The sequence below is a fragment of the Microcaecilia unicolor genome, chromosome 13, assembly GCF_901765095.1.
Source record: "Microcaecilia unicolor chromosome 13, aMicUni1.1, whole genome shotgun sequence".
Taxonomy (NCBI): domain Eukaryota; kingdom Metazoa; phylum Chordata; class Amphibia; order Gymnophiona; family Siphonopidae; genus Microcaecilia; species Microcaecilia unicolor.
Genome location: NC_044043.1, coordinates 38,835,135 through 38,860,222, shown reverse-complemented (window position 1 = coordinate 38,860,222; position 25,088 = coordinate 38,835,135). Strand labels below are relative to the sequence as shown.

The window sequence follows — 25,088 nt, the reverse complement described above, 5'->3', positions numbered from 1 at the left end:
CTTCCATCACCTCTTCTTAGTAGGTCCTGTTACTAGAAGTACTTACTAGTTCCTCTGCTAGACTGGTTTATAACACAGTAAAGCAATGAAAGAAAACAAAGAAATATTTAAGATCAATGTTACAGATGAAAGAAATAGGTACATTTTCACTGCCGATTCCATTCTGCTACTCCTGTGAATCCTAATCTAGTAAATCCACCTAAAAACTGGAATGAATTTATTCCAATAATGCAGTGCAAACTGAGATTAAATAATGATTTGAAGAATGAACAACCTATAGCCTTGTCTAGAATGACCACTTCATTTCAACTCTCTCTTACCATCATATCAGCACAAAGGCTAAATTATATAGTAGTCGGATGGTAACTGGGAATCTGTTCTACTCATTAAAATCCACAAATCCAAGCATTAGTTAACACCTGGCGTTAGTAAAAGATTTCAAAGACCACTTCAGAGGGATGTTTCATGTAGGTGAATTATCTTCGAAGAGTAAGCTTGATTATGGTTTTTCAGTTTGATATGGTACCTAGTCATTTCCTACAGGTCTAGATCAATGATTCTAAGCCAGTCAGATGGGTTTTTCAGAATATCCACAATGACTATACATGAGACAGATTTGTCTACAAAGACATTAATGAATGCAAATATCTCTCATGCATATTCATTGTTATCCAAAAAATCAGACTGGCTAGGTATGTCCCAAGGACTGAGTTGAGAATCACTAGCATAGACTGTCGTGGCTACAAGTTACTCCAACTAATGGCCATTTAAAAATAGTTGCTAACGCATGCCGTGAACATACCAGATCCAATGTAAGTTGCTGGATGAACTGCAGGGTTTTCAGCAGAAGTGTCATGCCACAGACAGTATCACCAACTGTCTTCTTACACTGCAGACAGTGTGCGCTGCTGTTCATCTCTTTGACTACAGGACGAAGGTACCCAAAGGTACTCAGACCTTGAACTCCAAGACGCTCAGCTGTATCTTGCCGTGTGCACAGAAACTTCACCATCAAATACTAGAAAAATACAAAATTCATAGCAAAATGTTATTCAGGTCTCCTCAACAAATTAAAATGTTTTCATTTGACACTTTAAGAAGAAATCCAACAGCTTTGTAACATATGCATTTGAGTAAAGGTAACTTGGTTTACAAGAGAAACTGAAATGGATGCTAAGAATTAAGTAGGTTTTTATATGCCACAAATCTAAAATGCTAAGCGACTTACATATATATATATGTAAGAAACAGTTATAGGATATTATTAAAACATAAAATCAAAAATGAAGTTAAGAATAACCAAAACCAAATGGTAAGCAGGTGAACTATTAGTATATATGTAAATCTAATAAGGTGAAATAAAACAAATTATGAAAGATGAGATTTTATAAAACTAGATATATTTCTTGAAAGGTGCAAAATCTCTTTTTAAAAGAAATAAATATGAATGAATTTTGCAGCATATTTTAAACTGTTTTAGTGCCAAAGCATTAAGTAACTGGGTAGAAATCTGTTACATAACTAGCAATAAGGAAAAAACTGGACAGGCATCTGCAAAAGGGACAAGCAGAATGAATTGCCATATTTCCATTAATGATTTCTGACCTTGGTTGTTCGGCATTGTTTCATTCTGACATCTACTTCATCCCACTCATCTTCCAACTCAAACCAGCCAACTGGATCATCTTCGCCTAGGTCAGCACCTTGTGAGTTACTCCTACAGATAAAAAGTAGGTTACTGATGGAACTTTTCACTCAAGCTATTCCCACTGACTTTTCTTTCTTTTTAAAACAATTCATCAATTGAATACGACCAGTGGTTCCCAAACATGATCCTGGAGGCACCCCAGCCAGTCAGGTTTTCAGGATATCCACAATGAATATTCATGAGAGAGATCTGCATGCACTGCCTCCATGGCATGCAAATCTATCTCATGAATATTCATTGTGGATATCCTGAAAACCTGACTGGCTGGGGTGTCTCCAGGATCAGGTTTAGGAACCACTGGAATATGACTAATATCTCACAAATAGATTTTTTTTTTTTTTAAAGCTTCATCCATAGAGCTTTATGCAATGTTTAGATATACAGAGGATGATATTCACAAGATTTCGCTAGACAACTTTGGGAGGCATGCTAACAAATTCTGACGTTTTGACCTCCTCTTCTCTGAACTCATTCTGGAGTCCAATTTGTTTGATACATAAAATGTAGCCACAGTAAAAGTAGGGGTGCTGGAGGTGTCCCGAGGACACAGCATGACTTTAGCTGGATAAGACTGACTGGGCTCAACCATCCTAAAGTTATCTGGATATCTGGGTACATTCAGTGGCACTTTTACCTTGGTAAGTGTCACTGAATAACCAGGTAAAATTAACCTGATAAAGACATCCAAATAAACTTTACTGCTAACTAGTCATTATGAACTTCATATTTATCCACACTTTTGTGTTGCCTATCTTCATTAAAAAAAGGCCTCTAAGAGGCAGAGGGTTTTAATCCAGTGGGATAAATAGGTGAGGCCATGGGACCCCCAAAATTTGCTCTGGGCCCCTGGTTGGCTGGTGGGGGTCCCCAACCCCCGCCAGCTGAAGATTTTGTCCAGTGCTGGTCTGTGGCGGTGTCGCTGCATTGCCTGCCCTGCTCTCTCTTCCCCTCACGTCGGGCACGCTCCTTTTAGTGAAATTGAGCATGCTGGATGTGAGGGGAAGAGGGAGCAGGGAAGGCAATGCGGCGGTGCCGGAGACCAGTGCTGGATGAAGTCTTTAGCTGGCAGGGGTTGGGGACCCCCGCCAGCCAAGATGTACAACGGTGGCAGTGGGCGGCGGGGCAGTGACCAAAATGTGCCCCGCCACCTTGGGCTCTGGCTACGTCCCTGTTTTAAACATATAATAAATCTAATACATAATCATACTAACCACAGACAAACATATAAAATCAACACATGCACATAAAATGTTATTGGGTATATTTTGGATGTTGTTCTGTAAGTATCAATATTCACTCTATCAATTAAAAACAGTACTGACGGCTCCGTGGCCGTATTCTGTACAGCCATGGGGGAGGATCCACGTTCCCAAGTCCAGCTTCTGTTTCTTAGCTCAGCCAGAGCTGAGTATTTCAAAAGTTACCTAAACCAGGAGGTAAAATGTTCTGCTACATAGGCAAGAGTATTTACAATGGGCAGTCAGGTTTTGGCTGAACTTTTCATGTAAATGTAAGTACAGAAGTGTGAAATATGTGTTTTATGAACCTTGTATGCTAATACTTTCTTTCTGCTAAGCTATACCAGGGTCCTGTGGTAAGGTTGGCCCCCCCACCCCATTGATGTAGCTGGGCGCGGAGAAAGCACAGTAAGGTAAAGAATGGCTCACGTTAATGCTTGGCTTTTTCCTCTTTTCATTTATTTCTTTAAATTGTGATTTGATTCTCCTTTTTAGTATACTATATGAATCAAATAAAATTGGGGGTAAAAAAACTTGTTCAACTGTAAGAATTATACTTTGCCTCTGCTAGTATAGACTGCATAAATGCCCCTCCCAACAAAATTTTGAAAATCTTTATGGAGCCATATTTTTCCGGAACAACACTAAACATTATTATACGTACAGAGGCTTAATCAACTAAAAGGATGCATGAAGGACTGTACATCATTATCACAAATGGATCACTAATTCAGTTTAATTTTTAGATCTTTACGCATATTCTTAGCAGGGAACAGCAACAAACACACACAACAACAAAATAAGATGAAATATAAGGGTACACAAAATATCAGCATAAAAAAATCCTAGTAACAATTCAGTTTTCTAACTACAACATCAGTATTAAATATTAAGGACTTCCTTTACTAAGCTATGGTAAAGCACTAGTTTGTGCATAATGCAGCTTAAAAGGGCAGCGTCCCGCGGTAAGTTTCGAACGTGTGCATGCAAACCACTTGTGAAATAATTTTTTAGAATTTTTTCTCAGAGGGGGTGTCTCTGGGGGCAGAGAGCAAATAAGCTATGCAGCTACATTGCCATGCACCGATTAGCACGGAATTAGCATGTGAGCCCTTACCACCTATAAAATACGTAGTGGTAAAGGCTCACACGCTAATTTTTGGGAAGGGCCACATGCTAATGACCACATTTACTCATGACCATTAATTTGGAAAATGGAAATCTTGTCACTTTTTAAACGCAGCTTGGTAAAAGAACCCCTCCATAAAATATCAAAACAAACTAGCAGCCATGAACACAAGACTCTTTATAGCAAATACATTTTTTAAAACAGTGAGAATTTATAGTGGTTATTCTCAAGACCTATTTTGTCGAAGTGATCTGTACCATCATTCCAAATACATTTGTTTTTCTTACCGGTATTACCAATGCAACAGGCTTTAATACGAAGAAGACCTAAATATTTTGCAACAAATTTATTCTGTACAAAGTGGGAAAAATACCTTTAATGAATCAAGGTCAAATCTTTTGCATATTCTCTACTCAAATTTAACACACCTGTTTTTCAAAAACTGCCTAAAGTCTTTCAGCTTCCACTTGTCATACTTTTCAAATCTTTTAAAATGCTCCTCTGCGTGAAATTTTTGAGAGGACAAATTATATGCAAATATCAAGCCACACTGGGCACCAATAGCTCCTTTCCTCACCTAGAAAGGAAAAAAAAAAAAGAAGATGAAAAGTCAAAAACAAAGAAGCAAACATGAATGATATATTTCCATTTCTCTCGATTCACTGCTTAAATGATTAAAAAAAAAAAAGAGGGAAAAAGATTACAAAACTATGCCTTGAGTTCTGAAAACACAAAGAATGCCATGCCATGTACACCGGAGTCCAAATCATCTTCAAACCAAGACAGCTGGCTTATTAGTGCAAGTTTGCAAGTTACAAAAATAGTGTGCTTCCCGATGCCACCTTTTTATTGTACTAATGTATCACCTTATAGTTTTCTTGTTATTTTTGTTTCTATTTATTTCTATAACTTGCACAGGAGTAAACTCTGCTTAGGTTTTTTTTTGTACATGACTTCATAGGGCAGTGTGCACTTCAACACTAGCGCAGCGTTGTAAAAAGAGGGTGTTAAAAAGAATCCTCGTCATGGGGGGGGGGGGGGGGATGCTGTATATCTCTATGTACACAAGCTTTGGGATTTGACAGCCTCTTATTTATTTTTGAGTTGTCAACATTTAAATTGAGAAATGTATTTCTAGTCCACATATGTCTGGAATGAGGATTTGCACATTTCAAAGCTGCCATACATTTCTTTCACGTGACCTACATCCCCTTTACAATACAGCACATCACTGTGTGAGCAGGACTTGCTTGCTTGCTCATATTGATAGTGCGGAAGGGTCAGTATTTGTTTAAACAAAAGCTTTTTTTTTTTTTTAAGAGTTCTACTAAGAGTAAGAAGTGGAGGAGTAGCCTAGGAGTGGAGAAGTAACCTAATGGTTAGTACAGCGGGCTTTGAGCCTAGCAACCTGGGTTCAATTCCCAATGCAGCTCCTTGTGACCTTCGGCAAGTCACTTAACCCTCCCGTTGCCCCAGGTACAAAAACATAGATTGTGAGCCCCATAGGGACAGAGAAAGTACCTGCATATAAAGTGTACAGCGCTGTGTAGTCAAATGATTAGTAGTAGCAAACTTCTGCAAAACCTAAAAGCAGAGTAAAATGTTTCGCTCTGGGGTTTCTCTCTGTCTTAAAAACTGAAACCCCACAGCTCTGCTTTTTCTGAATTGCAAACTGAAAGAGGGGAATAGGGAGGGGATCTGTAAGAGGTTGGTAAAACAAAAAGCAGGATGACTATGCACACACCGCTGTATGATGCTCTGATCTCTAAAAACAGCTCTTTTTTTTTTCTTTCAGCCTGGCCGCAGAAAGTGGGGGTGGGAGATAGGGAGGGGGCCAGAAAACAAATGCTAATGTGGATGGATGGATGGTAGACCGAGACTACTACTACTATTTAGCATTTCTATAGTGCTACAAGGCGTACGCAGCGCTGCACAAACATAGAAGAAAGACAGTCCCTGCTCAAAGAGCTTACAATCTAATAGACAAAAAATAAAGTAAGCAAATCAAATCAATTAATATGTACAGGAAGGAGGAGAGGAGGGTAGGTGGAGGCGAGTGGTTACAAGTGGTTATGAGTCAAAAGCAATGTTAAAGAGGTGGGCTTTCAGTCTAGATTTAAATGTGGCCAAGGATGGGGCAAGACGTAGGGGCTCAGGAAGTTTATTCCAGACTGATTCTCAGAAGACTGTATTCATGAAGAGCTAGCTAAACTAAAAGTAGACAAAGCAATGGGGCCTGATGGGATACATCCGAGGGTGTTCAAGGAACTCAGAGATGTTCTGGTGGCTCCGCTGTCAGACCTCTTCAATGCCTCCTTAGAATCTGGAGTGGTTCCGGAGGACAGCAGATGTTGTTCCTTTGCACAAGAGCAGAAGTAAGAAGGAGACTGGTAATTACAGAACCATAAATCTGACCTCGGTGGTGAGTAAACTAATGGAAAAAATATTTCCTCCAATTCGTTTTAAAAGTATTTCTAAGTAATTTCATTGAGTGTCCCCCTGGTCTTTGTACTTTTTGAAAGAGTTAAAAGAAAAAAAAATCAATTCACTTCTACTTGTTCTACACCACTCAGAATTTTGTAGACCTCAAATCATAACCCCCCTCAGCTGTCCTGTCTCATTTCCAAGCTGAAGAGCACTTTCTTTAGCCTTTTCTAATATGAGAGGAGTTCCATCCCCTCTATCATTTTGGTCGCCCTTCTTTGAACTTTTTCTAATTCCGCTATATCGTTATTTTCAAGTCATGTGTTAATGTTCCCAATAGCACGCAGTACCTGCAGAAAACTAACATGGGTGCACTTAACACCTTCTATTTAGGAGGTGTTAAGTGCTTCTGTGTTAGCCAGTTAGCGTACACTAACCATAACAAACTAGCTGGTTAATGCTTCCATGCCCACGCCACACCCCCCTCAGAGAAACATTCTTAAAAATTATTAAAGCACGGTTTAACACACGGACACAGGAAAAACATGGCAAAATGCTTTAATGTATTTGTGCAGGAGCCTATTTTCGCTAACAGTGAGCTAAAAAGGCTTAATGGCCCTTAATAAAAGTGGCCTCTTAAATAGGAACAGGGTATTTGATTTCTTTGGGATTATCACGTCCATGTGTTCCTTCTCTCAGCTGACCTTATGGCACAATGGGGCTCATTTTTGAAAGACAAAAACGTCCAAAATTGTCATAAAGTAGCATTTGGATGAACATATTCTCAAAACGTCCGAATCGGTACTTTTTGAAACCTATTTTGCAGACGTTTATCTATGCACTTCGTCTGCAGTGCATTCAAATCACAAAGGGCCACATTATTTCAGACTAGCTTTTCCCTAGAGATGGACTGGTTTATTATTAAATTTGTTTATTAATTTTAAACATTACAACAAGAAAATACTTGTTATTGAAATACAGCCATGATTCATAAGAGGAAATTAAACAACATTTAAGGAAATATCGTACAATTATACAGATATACAAATCGTATTCTATCAAATTCCTATAACATAAATTTTTTTGCTTCATTAGACCACATTAAGGTGAGAGAGGGGTCGGTGGAATTTAGAGAGGATTTAAAACAAGTATTTTTTAACAAAATTAGGGGAAAAAAAAAAAAAAGATAGTGGCTTAACATTCCCACGTTATATTTATATCGTTACTGCTGCCTTGAATCAAGAAATGATTTAAGGTGTTCAGGTGCATAAAAGGTGTATTTAATCTGACCCAATTTAACAATGCATTTACATGGAAATGCCAAGAAGAAGTTCCCTCCTATATCAGATGTTTTTGATTTTAACACAAGGAAAACTTTCCTTCTTTGTTGGGTAGATTTCGCTACATCAGGGAAAATCTGAACCTTAATTCCCCCAAAACAGGTTTTCAAGTTCTTAAAATAAAAGAGATGGACTGGTTTATAATTATCCGCAAGCCAGTGTGTGCTGGCACACTAACCCCCCCCCCCCCCCCCCCCCCCTGTTTACTAAAGCTTAGCTCAAGTTATCTGCAGGAGGGCCCGTTTTATTCTTATTAGCCCTGCTGCAGATAACTCGAGCTAAGCTTTAGTAAACAACCCCTTCAGCATTTCTCTGTTTTTTAATTCTTTTATCAATTGTCTTCTTGCTTGTATACGTGCTTCTTTTATTTGTTTGTAGGTTTTGGCCACACTATTGTAATTATCCCCCACAACTACTGTACTGTATATTATGCTGTTGTTTTTATGACTGTAAATCACTTAGATATCTTTGATATGTATGATATCTCAAACTAAACATGAATCTAAAGCTACTTTCCAGGTTCTAGCCACTTACTTTTGTAAAAGGCCTTAATACCTCTTCATTCACCATTTACTGAAACTTTATCAGCCTATGACTTAGGAACTCATGAGCGGATACACCAGAAACCTAACCTGGGCAATCCAACAGCACTGCGCAGTAGCAAAGTATGTTAAAACAGCAACATTTTAAATCAGAGCAAGTAAATTGAGGAGTCCAAAGACACATGCTGGCTGATATTCAAAAGTATTTAACTGGCCAGGAACGGCACCTGGCCGGTTAAATACCCTCAAGCCAGCTATCCACCAATATTCAGCGGGACATAACCAGCTACCTCCTGCTGAATATCCCATTCGGAGGCTATGTCACGTGACACAGCTGATTTTCATTGGCTGACCAGTTAAATACCCATGTAAATAGCAGGACTACCTTTGGTTGCTATAACTTAGCTGGTCAGCCGATGAATATTGGTTTAACCAGGTATGTTTGCAGTGCCCAGAAAAAAGGCAGAAATTCAATGCTAGTGGCTGGATATGGCCCCAGCACTGAATTTCAGGGTTCACTGGTGACCATGGGAGTTAGCCGGTCTATCTCCAGCGGTTTCAATATCGGCATCATGGAATATAAGTCAGCCCTTTGAACTAAGCAACATCTAGAAACAAACAAAAAAATAATACGTTCATAAAAAGAAAAGAATGCTATAAGCAAGGAATAAACTGGTTGGGAGAACGATCAATTCTACAGACCACGAGCATCTAGTAGCATTAGACATAAGGGCAATAGGCGAAAACGTGCAGAGATCAGGCCAAGGCATAATTCACCAGGACCAGGGGACTATTCTGGGCATGGTAACAGGATAGAAAAACCTCGTAAGAACAAGGGGCTTATTTATTTACATTTGTTAAATGGGCCTAATCGTTAAATATACAAGCGACAGTCACAGTGGGATCCATGGCCTTTACACTGCCAAATAGGAGGTAAACACTTTTCACCTTAATTCTCATTTCTGTTATCTGGAATGTGGACTCGGTGCCTGCCGAAAGAATAACACTTGCTCTGGTTTTTCCAGTTTCAGTAAGAAAACCTAAAATTTGAGAAAAAAAAAAGGGAGAAGGAAGGAACAGAATGGAACACATTACGATCATCACCTCAACTCCATCACTACAAGAAGAAGAACAAAAAACCTTATTCCCAATAATATGCTAAGCAAAGAGCACTTAGAAGGTACTGTAATATTCTATGATTTTACAAAACACATGGAACAATAGCAGTGTACAAAGTAATGTTATGTCACAAAAATCCCAGAAGGAGCACCCAAACAAACCAATAGTCCACACCTTACTATTAGATGTTCAAAGCATAAAGATTGCTTGCACTGGACTCAACATGGCCAGTAAGAACAGCTTCTAAAATTATCAAAACACGTTCGTTGAGCCCAGAGCAAGAAAACGTTATGCTTTGAATGTCTTCTTGTAAGGTGTGTTACTTGTCCCTATAATATGGGTCTAACGTGCCCCTGATGCAGGCAGTTTGCTGCCTAAACATGTCAGACCTTTTTTAAATGATGCATTAATTTAAACGAGGAAAAGCCTCAAATGCTAAGGAGAACTCCTTTGTTGGTGAACCAACTTAAGGGAGCCACCTTTCATTCATCGTAGGCTAAAAAACCTCTTAGATATGCAATTTCAAAACCTGAACCTGATAGATTCGTATCTTAATGGTTCTAAGGTGCACTTATCTCAACAGCCTTGTAGTCGTATTTCACCGTCCACAGCCCGACTTCGGCCCGAGTTTCGATGACTGCCTCAGGGTCCGTAGTGTCAACCGACTATACCCAGTGCTGTGATTCACGGAACTGCAGCACTTAGTGAATCACAGCACTGGGTATAGTCAGTTGGCACCACGGACCCTGAGGCAGTCATCGAAACTCGGGCCAAAGGTGGGCCGTGGACGGTGAAATACAACTACAAGGCTGTTGAGAAAAGTGCATCTTAGAACCATTAAGATACGAATCTATCAGGTTCAGGTTTTGAAATTGCATATCTAAGAGGTTTTTTAGCCTACGATGAATGAAAGGTGGCTCCCTTAAGTTGGTTCACCAACAAAGGAGTTCTCCTTAGCATTTGAGGCTTTTCCTCGTTTAAATTAATGCATCATGTACACATAGCAATTGGATATCTTTGTATACTGTATTGTTGATAGATATTTGATGATAATCCAAACCCTAATTTGACATTTAGAGACCTTTTTTAAACACATCTATATGGTAGGACAATACAAACACACTGTCTTATCAAAGGTTGCTTTTTAATACACTTTTTTGGACTATTCAGTCACTGGTTAGTTAGTTAGTTAGTTTGTTTGTCTGCTCCTTCTTGGACCTTTGGATTGTTGCTGCAGCTTTTCTGTGACTCTTTCTCCCTGTACTTCATACATAAATACAAACACTGATTGCCTGTCACTGGGTATCTAGTTACTCATTTTTCATGCCTTGCAAGAGAGACCCCATAATGAAAAAATGTTTAAACTGAACTGGAAGCTGATGGCCCATTGGTTATATTTGCCTTACAAGGGTATTAGATATCCTAAGTGAATCCTTAAATAACCTTCAGGTCCCTATCACCCACAAACACCCAAAATTCTGATAATTATCCTATTTTCATGCATATAACATGAAGAAGTTAACCATTTATAAACTTACATAGGATTATACAAACATGTAGGTACATGCTCACAAGAGCATGCATACTTTTATGCCATCCAACCACAGGCATTCCTGAGTTTATAGCTTGGGATAAGTCATGATGTATCTGAATATTTGTACCTGAATGCAACTCACCTGGAGCTACTACTGAAAAAGCTGTCAGCAAAATCCAAATAAATAAAAATAAATATTTTATAAAAGGAGAAATTAGATCTTAACTGATAAATTTCTTTCCATTAGTCCTTCCCATTATTCCAGAACCTGTAAGATAGCTATGTCCATCAACCAGCAGGTGGAGATAGAGAACTTAAAACTGAGTTGATACATATCTCTCTTGGCATCCAGTCTAACACCTCAGTATTTACGTAGACAAGATATAAGGATAATGCACAGAATAAAACACAACCGTAAACAACTCGATAACCTAATACTAACCAGATAAGCAAACATGTGTGGGCCTCTCTCATCTTTGGACAACTTGTACAGAACAAGAGAGATGCAGAAAGCACCATGCAAGGTGAAATATTATTTGGCCCATTACTTTGCACTGACTAAACATCTCAGAAACCTCAGGCTGGCCTCTGGAATAGTGGGAAGGGCTAATGGAAAGAAAATTTCTCCTTCCATTATGTCGCTTCCAATTATTCCAGAATCTGTGGGATGTATAAAAGCAATCCCTAGAGTGGGTGGTATCCTAGCGCCACTACCCTGAGGGCTGATGCAGTAAAAATGGCTTCTGAACGCACTGCAATGTCCACCCTATAATGCTTGGCAAAGGTATACAGCATCAACTACATCGCTACCTTGCAAAATATCTACCGGAGACTGAGGTAGTCTCCGTCCATGATATCTCTGTACACCTCATAGAATGAGCCCACAAGGCCTGAAGAGCCTGCTTCCCCTCAAGCAAATAAGCTGACGCGATAGTCTCCTTCAGCCATTAAGGAATTGTGGGCTTGGAAGCCACGAGGTCAAGCCTCTGTTTACCAAAAAGCACAGTCTGTTCAATTTGCGAAGCTCATTCGTGACTTCCAGATGATATCTAATGAGGACTGTAGCTATGCATATCGAGAAGCTTCATGGAAGAATACTGAGCCTCTTTGTGCTCTCGGTGAAAGGACAGAAGCTCTACAGCTTGGTTGAGATGAAATGCTCATACCACTTTTGTGACAAAACAAGGAATCGTGCGCAGGGAGACCCTAGCCTCTGAAAAGCAGAGAAAGAGATCCCAACAAGAGAAAAGTCTGAAGCTCCAAAATAGAGAGCTGCACAGGAGCAAGGACAGCGAGAATTCCGCGGAGATGGACCGAGATCCACGGGGATCCCGCAGGAATGGACCCTGGTCCTGCAGGGTTCCCGTGGAACTACACAATTGAACAGACCTATGCTTTCCCTCGCCGCACATACCTGAAGCCACCCTGGTGGTCTAGTGGCTTGCTTCGGGGCAGGAAACATCCCCCCCTCTTTTCTGCCTGCTGCTGCCGCCGCTTGCTTAAAATGGCTGCTGAGACTTCAAGCGGCGGCCTTGCGAGACTTCAGTGGAAGGAGGCTTCTGCAGAGCCTGAAGGACTAAATTAAGGTTTCACTCTGGACACGGAGTACAAAAAGGATGCTGCAAGTGGTCCACCCCCCCATAAGAATCAAACTATTTCTGGGTGAGCCAGAGCCTTTAGGAGGCTCCTGAAATAGGCCAAAGAGAACCCAACGTCAATCCTTTCTGAACGCCTGCTAGTATGTGCACAATCTGAGCATAGAAGGTAGAATATCTGCATTCAGAACACAAGCCCTTGAACATCCTCCACACCCTTGCAAACTCTATAGATGCAGAGCGTTTCAGAGTCTGAAGCAAAGTAGCAATGACCAAATCAGAATAATTTTGTCTCAACTGAGCCCTTTCAATGGCCAAGCTGTAAGAACAAAGGAGCATGGATCCTCCATGACCTTGCTTCACTAAGCCACATAACTGTGGAAAATGGAGAAGATCCCCATCCAGCAGTCAAATCAGGTCCACTTACCAAGGCCTCCACAGCTGATTCAGGGCTACAAGAATTATTCGACCCTAGTGCAAAGCAATCGTTTTCAACACGTGGCATACCATGGGCCAAGGAGGGAAGACATACAGTAGATGTGTCTCCGGCCAGGGCTGCAGTAAGCCATCAGTCCACAATCGAGCCTGGTTCTGACAGCTTAAGAACTCTGGCATTCCATTTCGTTGCCATCAACTTCAGAAGTGGAGAACCTCATTGGTCCACTATGAGCTGAAAAACCTGGCTGGATAGTTCTCATTCTCCCAGGTCCAAGGAGTGTCTGCTGAGAAAGTCCATCTCCACATTCAAAGACCCAGTGATATGAGCTACCGACAAGCACAAATGGACAGCCAGAAACCTTTGACTTCTCCTCCGGCAACCACCGAGGCTTAGTTTCCCCCTAGTTCTTTCACCAAGTTACCGAGATCTTCCCCAAACAGTCACTTGCCCTGAAAGGGCAGTTTACCCTAGATGTGACTGATGCTACATCTACATCTACTGCCCTAGTCCACAATCAGGGCTGCTGATGTGTCACGACAGCCAAAGGCATACTGTGAGCCGTTACCTATAACTTGTCATAAATAGCATCCGCTAAGTAGGTCAGCCCCAATTGCAGCTGGGCGTTATGGCGCCTGTCTTGTGTTGCAGATTGCTGATGCTACTTCAGGCATGCTCTTGCCACGAACGAACTGCACACAGTCACTTTAAGGTCCAAAGGGGCCACTTCAAAGTCTTGTTTCAGCGAGCCTTCTAGCTTCCTATCCTGCCTCCATTCACCGGCAGGTGGTCTTCTTAGTCATCACCATAACAAGGGAGTCTATCCTGGGAAGCTGCAATTTCTCTTTCTCCTCTGGAACCAATGGGTAGAGGTAAGCCATGGCTCTTCCCACTCTCAACCACACATCCAACAAGACCCATTCTGCTGTAACCAGGTCCTGAATGTCAGGAAGGATCGGAAAGACCTTAGAAAAACCTGTACACCCCCTCATGATCGACAAAGGTAGAACTCCTGATGCTGAAGCAGAAGGCTACCAAATGGAAAACACCACCAGTGCCTCAGAAATAAGAGTACTGAGCTCCTCTTTATGAAATAACTTCAGAACTTTCAAGTCATCTCCCTCCTCTAATGGCTTTTTTAATGAAGGCTCCTCTGAATAGACAGAGACCACATCAGATAAGGAGAGAGAAGCAGAGAGCCTCATCTGCCCACAACTGGAGGTGTGAATGAGATCTATTAGGAGCCGGAGGGGCAGCGGGGTGAGAAACTGAAGCATCTTGCAACAATTCTGACTGTCCCTGCTTCTAGGCCTGGTGCAAGAGCAATATAAACGCCAGAGAAAACAAAGATATCAATGCAGCTGAATGGTCTATTGGGCCCTTAGGTTGTAAAATGAGACTGCTCCACACATGATCAGACAGAGGCTCTTCCTCAGCGCCAGCTGATTCCGACAAAATGGCACCCATTCCCACAATCTCCTGCATTAAACTGTGCACCGGCCCTGACGCAGAGCTTGAAATCCCTGGCATATTCGAATGCTGCATCAAATCCAACAACATGCTGCCATTGACTGTTTCCTCTGTGTCTTGTCGAATTCCCAGCTTCCATGCACTGAAATGCCCCGACAGTGGCCGGAAGGTCCCACAGCGAGAACACTGCTTAATTGCCTCTGCGGCAGCTGCCATTCTTCCCGACTGTCACAAGCGCTGCACCACGCAGTCCCAAGCGGTGAGTCAGGATCCCTTTCAGCATGAAGTGCGATACTATATCGCCTATATAAGTTTGACTTGTTCCCTTATAACAGACAATGTATAAATTACTTTGATTACCAACTTGCAGCATCAGAGGTTTCAGGTGAAACTTGTGTCTGCTAGCAGGAATACTGTGACTACTAATATTCACAAAGAAACCTCCCTCCTGACGAATCCAAGGAATTTGCTGCAGTAATTAACCTGAATAGTTTTGCTTTAGTTATTGCCCCTCTCAAAAGTATCCATACAAATGTACGCATGCATTTTAAGGCGGTTCTATTGTACGGCAAAACATTTGTAGTTTGAAACATACAAAACTATGGGGCTCATTTTTTTTGAGCACTTACTTAGAAAGTTCAATTAGCAGATGGAGTCAGAGCTTGTGGGGATGGGGTGGAGACAGCTCGCGGGGACGAGGACAAACTTTGTCCCCGTGTCTCTCTCTAATGCTAAGAGAGATATGCCTCAGCTCAGATTTCAGTTCTCTATCTCCACCTGCTAGTCAATAGATACAACTATCCCACAGGTTCTGGAATAGTGGGAAGCAACATAATGGAATACTACTACTACTACTACTACTACTTATCACTTCTATAGCGCTACAAGGCATATGCAGCGCTGTACACCATACACAAAAAGACAGTCCCTGCTCAAAGAGCTTACAATCAAAATAAGAGAGGTAAACAGACAGAACAACTAAGAGGCAAGAGAATAAAGAGGTGGGGATAAAAGGACATGGTTAGGAGTCAAAAGCAGTGGCAAAGAGGTGGGCTTTTAGTCTGGACTTGAAAACGGCCAAAGACGGGGCTAGACGTACAGGCTCGGGAAGTCTATTCCAGGCGTATTCTATGCATATATACATGTATATAAGCATAGAACCCTCAAATATTTACAGCTTCTTCAGTTCATGTGTAAATTTGTACACTATTAAGGCCTGCTCTGAGAGGCTATTTTATAAAGTAACATAGTAGCCTATGTTTCCTTTACAAAATAGAAGTCACTTCCCCCCCCTTCAAAAAAAAAAAAAGATGCAGTAAACCAACCAAACCAGTGCAACATCAGGGTGCCAAATGCCACATGACCGATAAATATTTCCTGGTGGGCCATCAGAAATTCATCAAGACCCTTATATGAAGTTATTATGGGGAGAGGGTGTGACATTGTGCCATTTACATCTTCTTGATTTTTATAAACCTGGAGTACTCCCGAAGAATGCATAGCTGAAACATCAATATCAGATCAAAGGTCCTTTGGATCAAGATGCATATTGCAGACAGAACTAAAGAATTTGTTCATACTTTAGACTGGCATTTTACAGCCAGGATTGGCACTCCTAAGATAAGCGATGCTTCTTTTTGACTATTTGCCATTCAAATTCTGTCGACTGTTTGAACGCTGGGAACATATTACGCTTTCAAGGAAAACATTTATTTATTTGATCATAACTGAAGCAAGTGATGAATTTCTGATGGTCTGCCAGGAAGTATTTACTGGGTGTGTGGCTGTTTTTAATGCCTCTTATTCACTGATTTGTGGAACCTGAGGTTCTATTATTTTTACTATTGTCCTGGTTTAACAGGCATCAGGTAAGTGCTTTTTAACATCTCACATAGGCACTCTGTTATGAAACTACCCTCATGAGGGAATTATTGAATAGCTTTTCAAAAATGGGCTATTCAAAAACTGTCCACACTTCCTACAGGTAAAAGTACATGCTTAATGGTTCTTTTAGCTTTTGTGGCCATTGGGACTGTAGAAGTTCTTTGATGCCGCCAGAAGTTTCCACCCCAGGCAAGCAGATAATTCACCTACTGGTTAAGCTGGCCTTGATCATGATTACTGCAGGTACCTTTCCCCAATCCCAAGAGAAGTGAAAGGAAATACAGAATTGAAATCTGGCAACTGAGAAAAGATGGTTCCTTAATCATCTATAGGATTTCCTTCCCCACTTCCCACCAAGCTCTGTTGAAAACTATGGTACCATCCCCAATATTTTGAATTGTTCAATTCTATCTGGGCACACAGCTGGTGTGACCTCTAGTGGTCAGTAGAAAGATACAGGTCTCTGAATAGTTCCAGCGTTCTTTACTGATCAGTCAGTAGATGTTCACCATATTGGATTTCCAATCTCTACCTTCCAGGTACAGTGTATTTTACTTCAGCAGCAATCCCAACTCTGGCCCACCCACTCAAGGGACAGATGACTGAGTTAGAAGTGGATCTTAAGTATTTTGATCAGCAGCAGTGGTCACTAACAGACCACTAGGTTGCTCCCTCTCTTCTTGCTTTCAAGAGACAAAGGTTTACTTACCATCTCCTGTCCATGGTTCTACAAGCAAGTTTTCAGGCCCTGACTTGTCATCTTTTCCTTTTACATCACATGCTTGCAGAGTAAAGTGCAGTGGCTTTCCTGAAAATAGAAGTAACAGATCCTGTCAGACTCCCAAAGCTATGCTTATAGTAAAAAAAAAAAAAAAAAGACCTTACATTTTAAGAAAACAGTTTTTGTATTACAACATACAGTAAAAGTATCTAAACAATCTATGAACTATAATTTGTTAAAGTAAAGCTTGGTTTTCAAAAGCTATCTTGCTCCAGAGGTAAACCGCAGAAGAAGTTAAAAGATAATTTAAAAATAGGCTGAGATCTTAACAAAAAGACAAATGATGTAGAAGTGTTGGCATAGGAAATGCAAAGTCTATTAGCTATTAATAAATATGGCATTTAAAACTGTTTGCTACCTTTCAGCTTAACTTTTGTTAACTTCAGAATGAGCACTTACACACCTTAATCAACTCAGTTTTTAAGGTTCAATTGAATTTATTAGTTATAAATTATGAAATTTTGCAGCTAGCTATACAACTAAAAAAAAAAACAAAATCAAAAGCTAAGTGCCCTTTGGAAGGTTATCAACTATGTATTTCTCTGTTGTACAATGATAAAATGAAATACTGTCTGAAATATTCAAAAGTTCACAAAAATGCACACATTGATTTCAGCTGCTCCTAAATATGGCATTTTAGTTCAACTCTTTCATGCATACAGTAGATCAAGAAGTACCCATCTGAAACGGGAATACTTACCATATTTAAACAACAAACTCTGTCTAACTGTTACCATGGAAGAGATAAGTGATGATGCCTTATACTGTGTATCCAGCTGATCGATAATAGTGCAAAGTGAAGAGATCACTTTAGCAACACTGCCCCTGGCTAGAGCAAAACTCAGTAAAGTAAGGTCAACTTCTGGTGTGGCACAACAGCTAAAGAGAAATAAAGAAAGACACAGGAGATAAATAAAAGTCCTAGAGAGGGATATTATCCTGGATAGAGTATGGTGACAATAAAAGACAGTTACAAAATTCACAGCTGGTCTAAATTACATTTCAACCATTTCTAGCAGGCCCTTTACAACACAAATTCAGAGTTAATGACTCCCTCGTGGGAGCAGAATGACCCACTTATGTCCAACTTGGCTGCCTTCGTCATATGCATCCGGCAGGTATTTGATAAGCCAGGACATCTTTCCTTGGTAGCTTCTGAGCTCCTGCGCCGTCAAGGGGCCCTAACTGTGAGCCAGTATGCCATTCAATTCCAGACTTTGGTATCTGAGCTGCAATGGAATTGGAAGTCCTAGGTGGCCATCTTTTGGCAGGGCCTAGCAGGCCACATTAAGGATGAACTAGTGCGATGGAATCTGCTCACTAGTTTAGATTACCTGATTTCCCTATGCCTCATGGTGGACATCCACTTTCAAGAGAGGGCTAAGGAACATGCAGGTAAATGCTGCTCTATGCGGTCGACACTCCAGTTTCAGGATCCCACACAGTCACAGAAACCACCTTCTCCTGCTACCCTGGAGGAAGAGGTCCCCATGCAAACAGGACATTCTTGACTTTCGGAGGAAGAGACAAGGCGTCAGAGCGCGCAAAACCTCCGTCTATACTGTGCGGACCTGGGACATTATGCTAAGTGATGTCCCGGGAAACCGGGAACACTTCGAGACCTAGGAGTTGTGGGAGAGATTTTCCTAGGTCCTTCCTGAGTTGTTCCAACCTCCCTTTGTACTCTTCCTGTCAACCTTCTATGGGATAATAAATAAATATCCAAGCTCTCCTCGATTCCAGCGCAGCCAGGAACTTTATGGACAAACGGCTAATATGCCAGTATGACATTTCAGTGAATCCCTTCAGAAAACCCCTTTGCATTTCCTCAGACTATGGAGACCACTGCCAGGGCATCTGCAGGCTATTATTCAACCTGTTCCCCTTCAGGTTTGTTCTCAGCATCAAAAGACAATAGAGTTTCATGTACTCCCCAGATCTGTTCATCAGGTCATTTTGGGGCTTCCTTGGTTGCAGAAACATGAACCTTGTATTGACTGGCATTCTGTTAACATTCTAGCCTGCGGTCTGTTCTCAGTCTTGCTTAACATCTGTTCAATCTCAGCTAACCCTACACCCACGTTGGATTCACCCCAGGGCAAGCCTTCTGTCTTGGAATCCCTCCCCAACTTGGGTCCTGCAAAGATTCTTGCTGTCTCCCAGATCACGATACCCCTGGAGAGAACTCTGGAGCCCAAGTAGTCAAGGAAGCAGACCTTGAACGGGTTATGCAACTTCAAGTCTACATGATACTCAGGATATTCTAGATGTCAGAAGGATAAGGAGGATAATAAGTGGAAACCAACCATCAGTGTTTTGTCCCTGTACTTATAAGGCATTATCAACATCTTTATTCCCTCAAACCTGAACCCACGTGTCCAGGGAGGGGGTTTCAGGGAGAGGGTACTGTCACTCCCATCACCTGCTCTCTGTGACTTCCAGCAGCATTCCATGCCAAGAAGGATCTGTTTACTTTCTGGAAACCCAACACTTCCTTTATAGCTCTACAAAAGGGCACTGGCTGATGTAATCACTTCTTGTCTGATAGTATTTGTGATGAAACAGTGGATTTCTAAGCCTGAAAACTGTATTAATTTCATGAAGTGTATTTCTCCTAATTGGCCAACAGATGGTGCTTATTTTGAGTTTTAAAGCTACTGAAGAAAAAACTCTCTTTTTTCAGTTTAAGCTTATGGAAAGGCAATCTGCAGTATCATTGGGAAGCTACTTTCAAAATTAATGCCCTGGGCTCTGATTGGCCCTGGATTTCATATCTAGCCTGAAGGTACTGGATTTTCTCCAGTCTCAGCCAGGGAGTGGAGAGAGAAAGATCTCTCTTTACTGAGGCCCTGTGAGCAGTTATATTTTATAACCTGTGAGCAGCTACATTTCCTGAACTCTCTAGGTGCTACTCAGGTAGTAAACAAATGTTTAGATAGTTTTACATAAGAACATAAGAGTAGACATACTGGGTCAGACCAATAGTCCATCTAGCACAGTATCCTGTTTTCCAAACAGTGGCTAAGCCAGGTCACAAGTACCTAGCAGAAACCCAATTAGTGACAACATTCCATGCTACCAATCCTGGGGCAAGAAGTTGCTTCCCCATATCTGTCTCAATAGTAGACTATGGACTTTTCCTCCAGGAATTTGTCCAAACCTTTTTTAAACCCAGATATAACCACTTTACTACATCCTCTGGCAAAGAGTTACAGAACTTAACTATTCATTGAGTGAAAAAATATTTCTTCCTAGTTGTTTTAAAAGTATTTCCATGTAACTTTCTCGAGTGTCCCCTAGTCTTTGTACTTTTGGAATGAGTAAAAAATCGATTTACTTCTACTCGTTGTACACTACTCAGGATTTTGTAGACCTCAATCATATCTCCCCTCATCCGTCTCTTTTCCAAGCTGAAGAGTCCTAACCTCTTTAGCCTTTCCTCATACGAGAGGAGTTCCGTCCCTTAATCATTTTGGTCGCTCTTCTTTGAACCTTTTCTAATTCCACTATATCTTTTTTGAGATAGTGATCAGAACTGAATACAATACTCAGATTGCGGTCACACCATAAAGCGATACAAAGGAATTATAGTATTTTCTTTCTTATTCATCATCCCTTTCCTAATAATTCCTAGCATCCTGTTATTGTTTGCTGAGTTCACCTTTTTCTGTTCACTGTTCATGTTCTGTGACAATAAACCTTTTTTTAGTTTATTGACTCTGCTGTCCTGGACTGACTAAGAATCCTGGTTTGTGTTTTCAGATCTGTGGGTGCTGTGGGACCCCTAGAGTGTGGCCCTAGTGTCCTAGAAATCACCGGGGAATAACCTGAGAGTGGGAGCCTAGCCCAGAGAGAAGCGGGACCCATTCGGTGGGAGGAGGGTGCTAGTGTAGAGCACGTGCCCAGGTGCAAGCGAGTCTGAGCAGTGCTGGGGACAGACCCTCCAGGTGATCATAGGGTTATCCCCAGGCAGGTGCTAGGCATTTTGTGACAGCCTGCAAAGAGGAGGGAAAATGTGGGATACAAATGCAACAAATATATAAATAAATAATTTAAGAAGTTTCTGACTCCCAGCCAGGTCTCCTACAGTTGTCTAGTGTGTGTTGCAATCTTAATTCAGCCCTTTCCCTGCCTGTGTTCCTTTGTAGTAGTATGAGAAACACAGCCATGTGGGGCAATATTTTGTCTTTTCATCAATACATTTTACAACTGGATTCCACTTGGTCTGTTTCTTCTATTTCCAGAATGCAGATTCTGCAGAAATGGCATTCATGGCCCACAGAAGAATGGAAGTCCAAACCACAGGGCAAACTGCACACCGACTAGGCCCAGAATGCAGGTGTACTAGGCTCTGAGGACGGTCACAATCTGTAGCACTTGGCCTAGGGACATTGCTGTTACGAAGAGGTGAAAAAATAACAGCCTAATATGCTAAATTAAAGCTATTTTTATTAAATTAAATATGCAGTACTGAGCACATAGGGATCTTGGCAGGAGCTTACCTTGCTATTCTCACAAGGAAACTATCTACTTCTTCCAAAACATTTGGAGACAGTAAGCTGGGAAACTCAATAGAGCCTGATGTTAAAGACAATGGTGGCATGTGCTGCAAAGCCTTTCTGGAAAAGGAAAAGCACTAAGTTAGCATTCAATAAACTTCTACAAGTTCACTACAAACACAGGGATCACAGCAATTAGATCGTGGTCACTAATGCATTTAGTTTGCCTTATTTGTTTGCCTCTGAGCTAAATTTACTATCCAGTAAATTCTACAGAAGAAGTACAATTTCACAAGTGCACGCTCACATTACTTACCTTGAAGTACTGTTGAAATAATAATTAAAAAAGGAGAGAATTAGTTGCCTACTTTTTCTGATAGTTATGCCAAACAAAGTCTGAGTCTTTGACAAAGCAGTTGAAGAAAATCCTATCACATGTGAACCCTTTTTCAACCTAGACCAGTGCGTCCCAAACCAGTCAGGTTTTCAGGACATCCACAATGAATATGTATGAAATAGATTATCATGCAGCGGAGGCAGTGTATGCAAATTGATCTCATGAATACTCATTGTGGATAGCCTGAAAATCTGACTGGCTGAGGTTCCCCCAGATCACTGATCTAGACTAATAAAGATAAATGGCAATCCTTTCTAACCTTCAGATCCCTAGTGTATCACTGCCACAAATAATCCAAAATCCTAAGGCCAACAGATACTAAACCAGGACCAGCTGGAATATCACTACTGTTTCAACAACAGGCAGAAGTAGAAAACAAGGAGCAACATTCTGTCTAGCTTTGGTTTGCATATTAATGCATTTGCAATGGTAAACAGTATATAATTCCCTCCCCCAAAGAAGTCCCCAACTAAGAAAAAAAATGGTCTAATGTCCCCTTCCCCCACAACAATCTAAGGGCCCTGCGCTGCTAGACATTAGCGCATGCTAAAAACGCTAGCGCGCCTTAGTAAACAGGGCCCCAAGTCTATACAAAGCTTAGTTTAGCTGGATGCAACCATTCAAAAGTTATTTTGGAGGGGGGGGGGGGGGGGGGGAAGAGTGCGCACACACACACACACAAAAATGAAAACCATAGCACAATGACATCAGGAGGATCCATTAAGACTCTGCTCATATTGAACCAAGGTTATAAAAAGCTGCCACTTCATGCTTGTTGGAGAACAAAGCATTTTATACAGATTTTAAAATTATTCCTAAATTATCTATTACACGGCAGACACAAAAGGGACTGAGGGAAGATCACAGAAAGTAAGAAAAGGAGTAAAAAAAAAAAAGTGTCCCAATGGTAGAATGCACAACATAGATTAAACAGATTTGCTGCCGTAACTAAAGTAATTCCATCACTTATATAAGCACTACTAGCTATCTAGAAAAGCACACACTTTGACTGCATCTTACAGGTACTGACCATTCCTAATAACAGTAAAACACCCTTAATATTACCACTGGTAAAACAAATGAAATAGACATTCATCAAAACCACAGGCAAACTAGTTAAAAAGACTGGAATGCATTTTTAATTCAATTATGTGCCTCTCTGAACCCAAACTGAAGGTGAGTTACAATTAGGAACAATAGATAGCTCCCTTCTCCACAGGGCTGTACCGGAGGCAATGAACAGTGAAGTAATTTGCCACAGAACACAAGAAGCATTACTGGGAGAAGTGAATTTGAATGCTGGCTTTCGGGCTACTTTTCCACACCACCAAAGGTCTATTTTTATTAATCTAGTCAGTTTTAGCTAGTTTGAGAAACTTAGTTGCTGACTATTCTGTCTACTAGAATGGAACAGTAATGCTGCACTTACTGCGTGTTTTTTAGGACTGTCTGGGCCAACGTAGGATTAGTCTCCATGGACGCTGTGACTAATGAAGTCAGCAGTGACAAGTACCAGATAGCTGAGGCATCAGACACTGAAACGCCTAACTTCTTCACTTTCTGGTAACCGACAGCCCGTAGTCCATGGAGTCTGGTATCACACCCGTCACTCAGGCAGCGCTTGACATTAATCTGTACATCTATCCATAACAAATAAACAAGATTGTGACGTATTTTGCTAAGTCAATAGCAACTGAACAGTAAACAGACAACTTATCGCTATTCAAGGAGTTTGTTAAATTGGAGAGCACCTTCAAGTTATGAAGCTGTGCAAGACAACCGCAAAGGGAAATAAGTTTGGAGAAACTTTACGTAATAATTAGATATGGTTACAGATTTCACTAATCTGTACATATGCTTGTCTTCTGTTGATGAGTTATCTACATTACTGATCAATATGAGGATCAAATCCAGTTAATTTAGTAGAATCATTTAAAAAAAAAAATCTGTTGCAGAAAAATAACCTAAGCAACAGGGAGTTAACTTTCAACATCACAACAGTTCTGATCTTTATGCCTCATTAATTATCATATTTAACTTTTCACTTTGATAAGAAAACAGGAAAGCAAGCAAAAAAAAAAAAAAGCAGACACATTGTTCTCTCTCTATTGACTCACACTGCTGGCAAACGTTTGCATTTTCCAGCAATGTCACATAGCCGGTGATATTGCTGGGAATGTGAATCTCTCGGACCTCCTGCAGACTGCTGGGACTCCTTCCTGCTACCACTGTGATCTGCTGCGGCATGTAACTCTGGTCGTTGGCTGCCACCGCAACAGACAAGTGCCTCAGCACAACATCTGGTTTCATCCGTAAACTGGTAGGAGGGGGGAAAGGAAAGATTTACCACAATAAATGTCAGTCTCATTACAACAGAGAGGGAGGCAACGTGCTGGTTCCCAAAATGGTAAAATTAGTAACATCAACATAACAGTACGCACCAAAAACAGCACATATGATTCTGGCGCATGCATTAAATATATAGATCAACATGTATACATTTCTATATAACACACTGAACAAAAACGGTGACAGAATTCAAACCTGCAAGGGATAGACACGAAGGATCCCTAAAAAGAAAGGGGATAGTACTAAAATAAAACTTAGCATATCAACAGCTATGAGTTCATTTATGATGGGCAGGAGTGATGCTTAGAGAACAACCAGCACTGGGGAAGTGAGGCCAGTGCCGGACAGACTTCTACGGTCCCTCCAGCACTGGGGAAGTGAGGCCAGTGCCAGACAGACTTCTACGGTCCCTCCAGCACTGGGGAAGTGAGACCAGTGCCAGACAGACTTCTACGGTCCCTCCAGCACTGGGGAAGTGAGACCAGTGCCAGACAGACTTCTACGGTCCCTCCAGCACTGGGGAAGTGAGGCCAGTGCCAGACAGACTTCTACGGTCCCTCCAGCACTGGGGAAGTGAGGCCAGTGCCAGGCAGACTTCTACTGTCCGTGTCCCGTATATGGAAAAGCCAGATCATGATAGACT

At 41.2% G+C, this 25,088-nt stretch overlaps 1 protein-coding gene across 2 annotated transcripts in view; it reads right to left on the bottom strand.

The window, feature by feature from the left end:
- The window catches only part of ZZEF1 (zinc finger ZZ-type and EF-hand domain containing 1), a 168,770-nt gene that overhangs the window by 127,766 nt on the left and 15,916 nt on the right, over positions 1–25,088 (bottom strand). For both annotated transcript variants that reach the window (XM_030185993.1, XM_030185994.1), the window contains exons 5-13: positions 24,214–24,413; positions 23,526–23,736; positions 21,703–21,819; positions 17,901–18,079; positions 17,129–17,227; positions 9,330–9,421; positions 4,504–4,652; positions 1,606–1,717; positions 803–1,018 (exon numbers count right to left, since the gene is read on the bottom strand). In XM_030185993.1, coding sequence (XP_030041853.1) covers positions 803–1,018; positions 1,606–1,717; positions 4,504–4,652; positions 9,330–9,421; positions 17,129–17,227; positions 17,901–18,079; positions 21,703–21,819; positions 23,526–23,736; positions 24,214–24,413 — 1,375 coding nt within the window. The remainder of the gene's footprint in view (positions 1–802; positions 1,019–1,605; positions 1,718–4,503; positions 4,653–9,329; positions 9,422–17,128; positions 17,228–17,900; positions 18,080–21,702; positions 21,820–23,525; positions 23,737–24,213; positions 24,414–25,088) is intronic.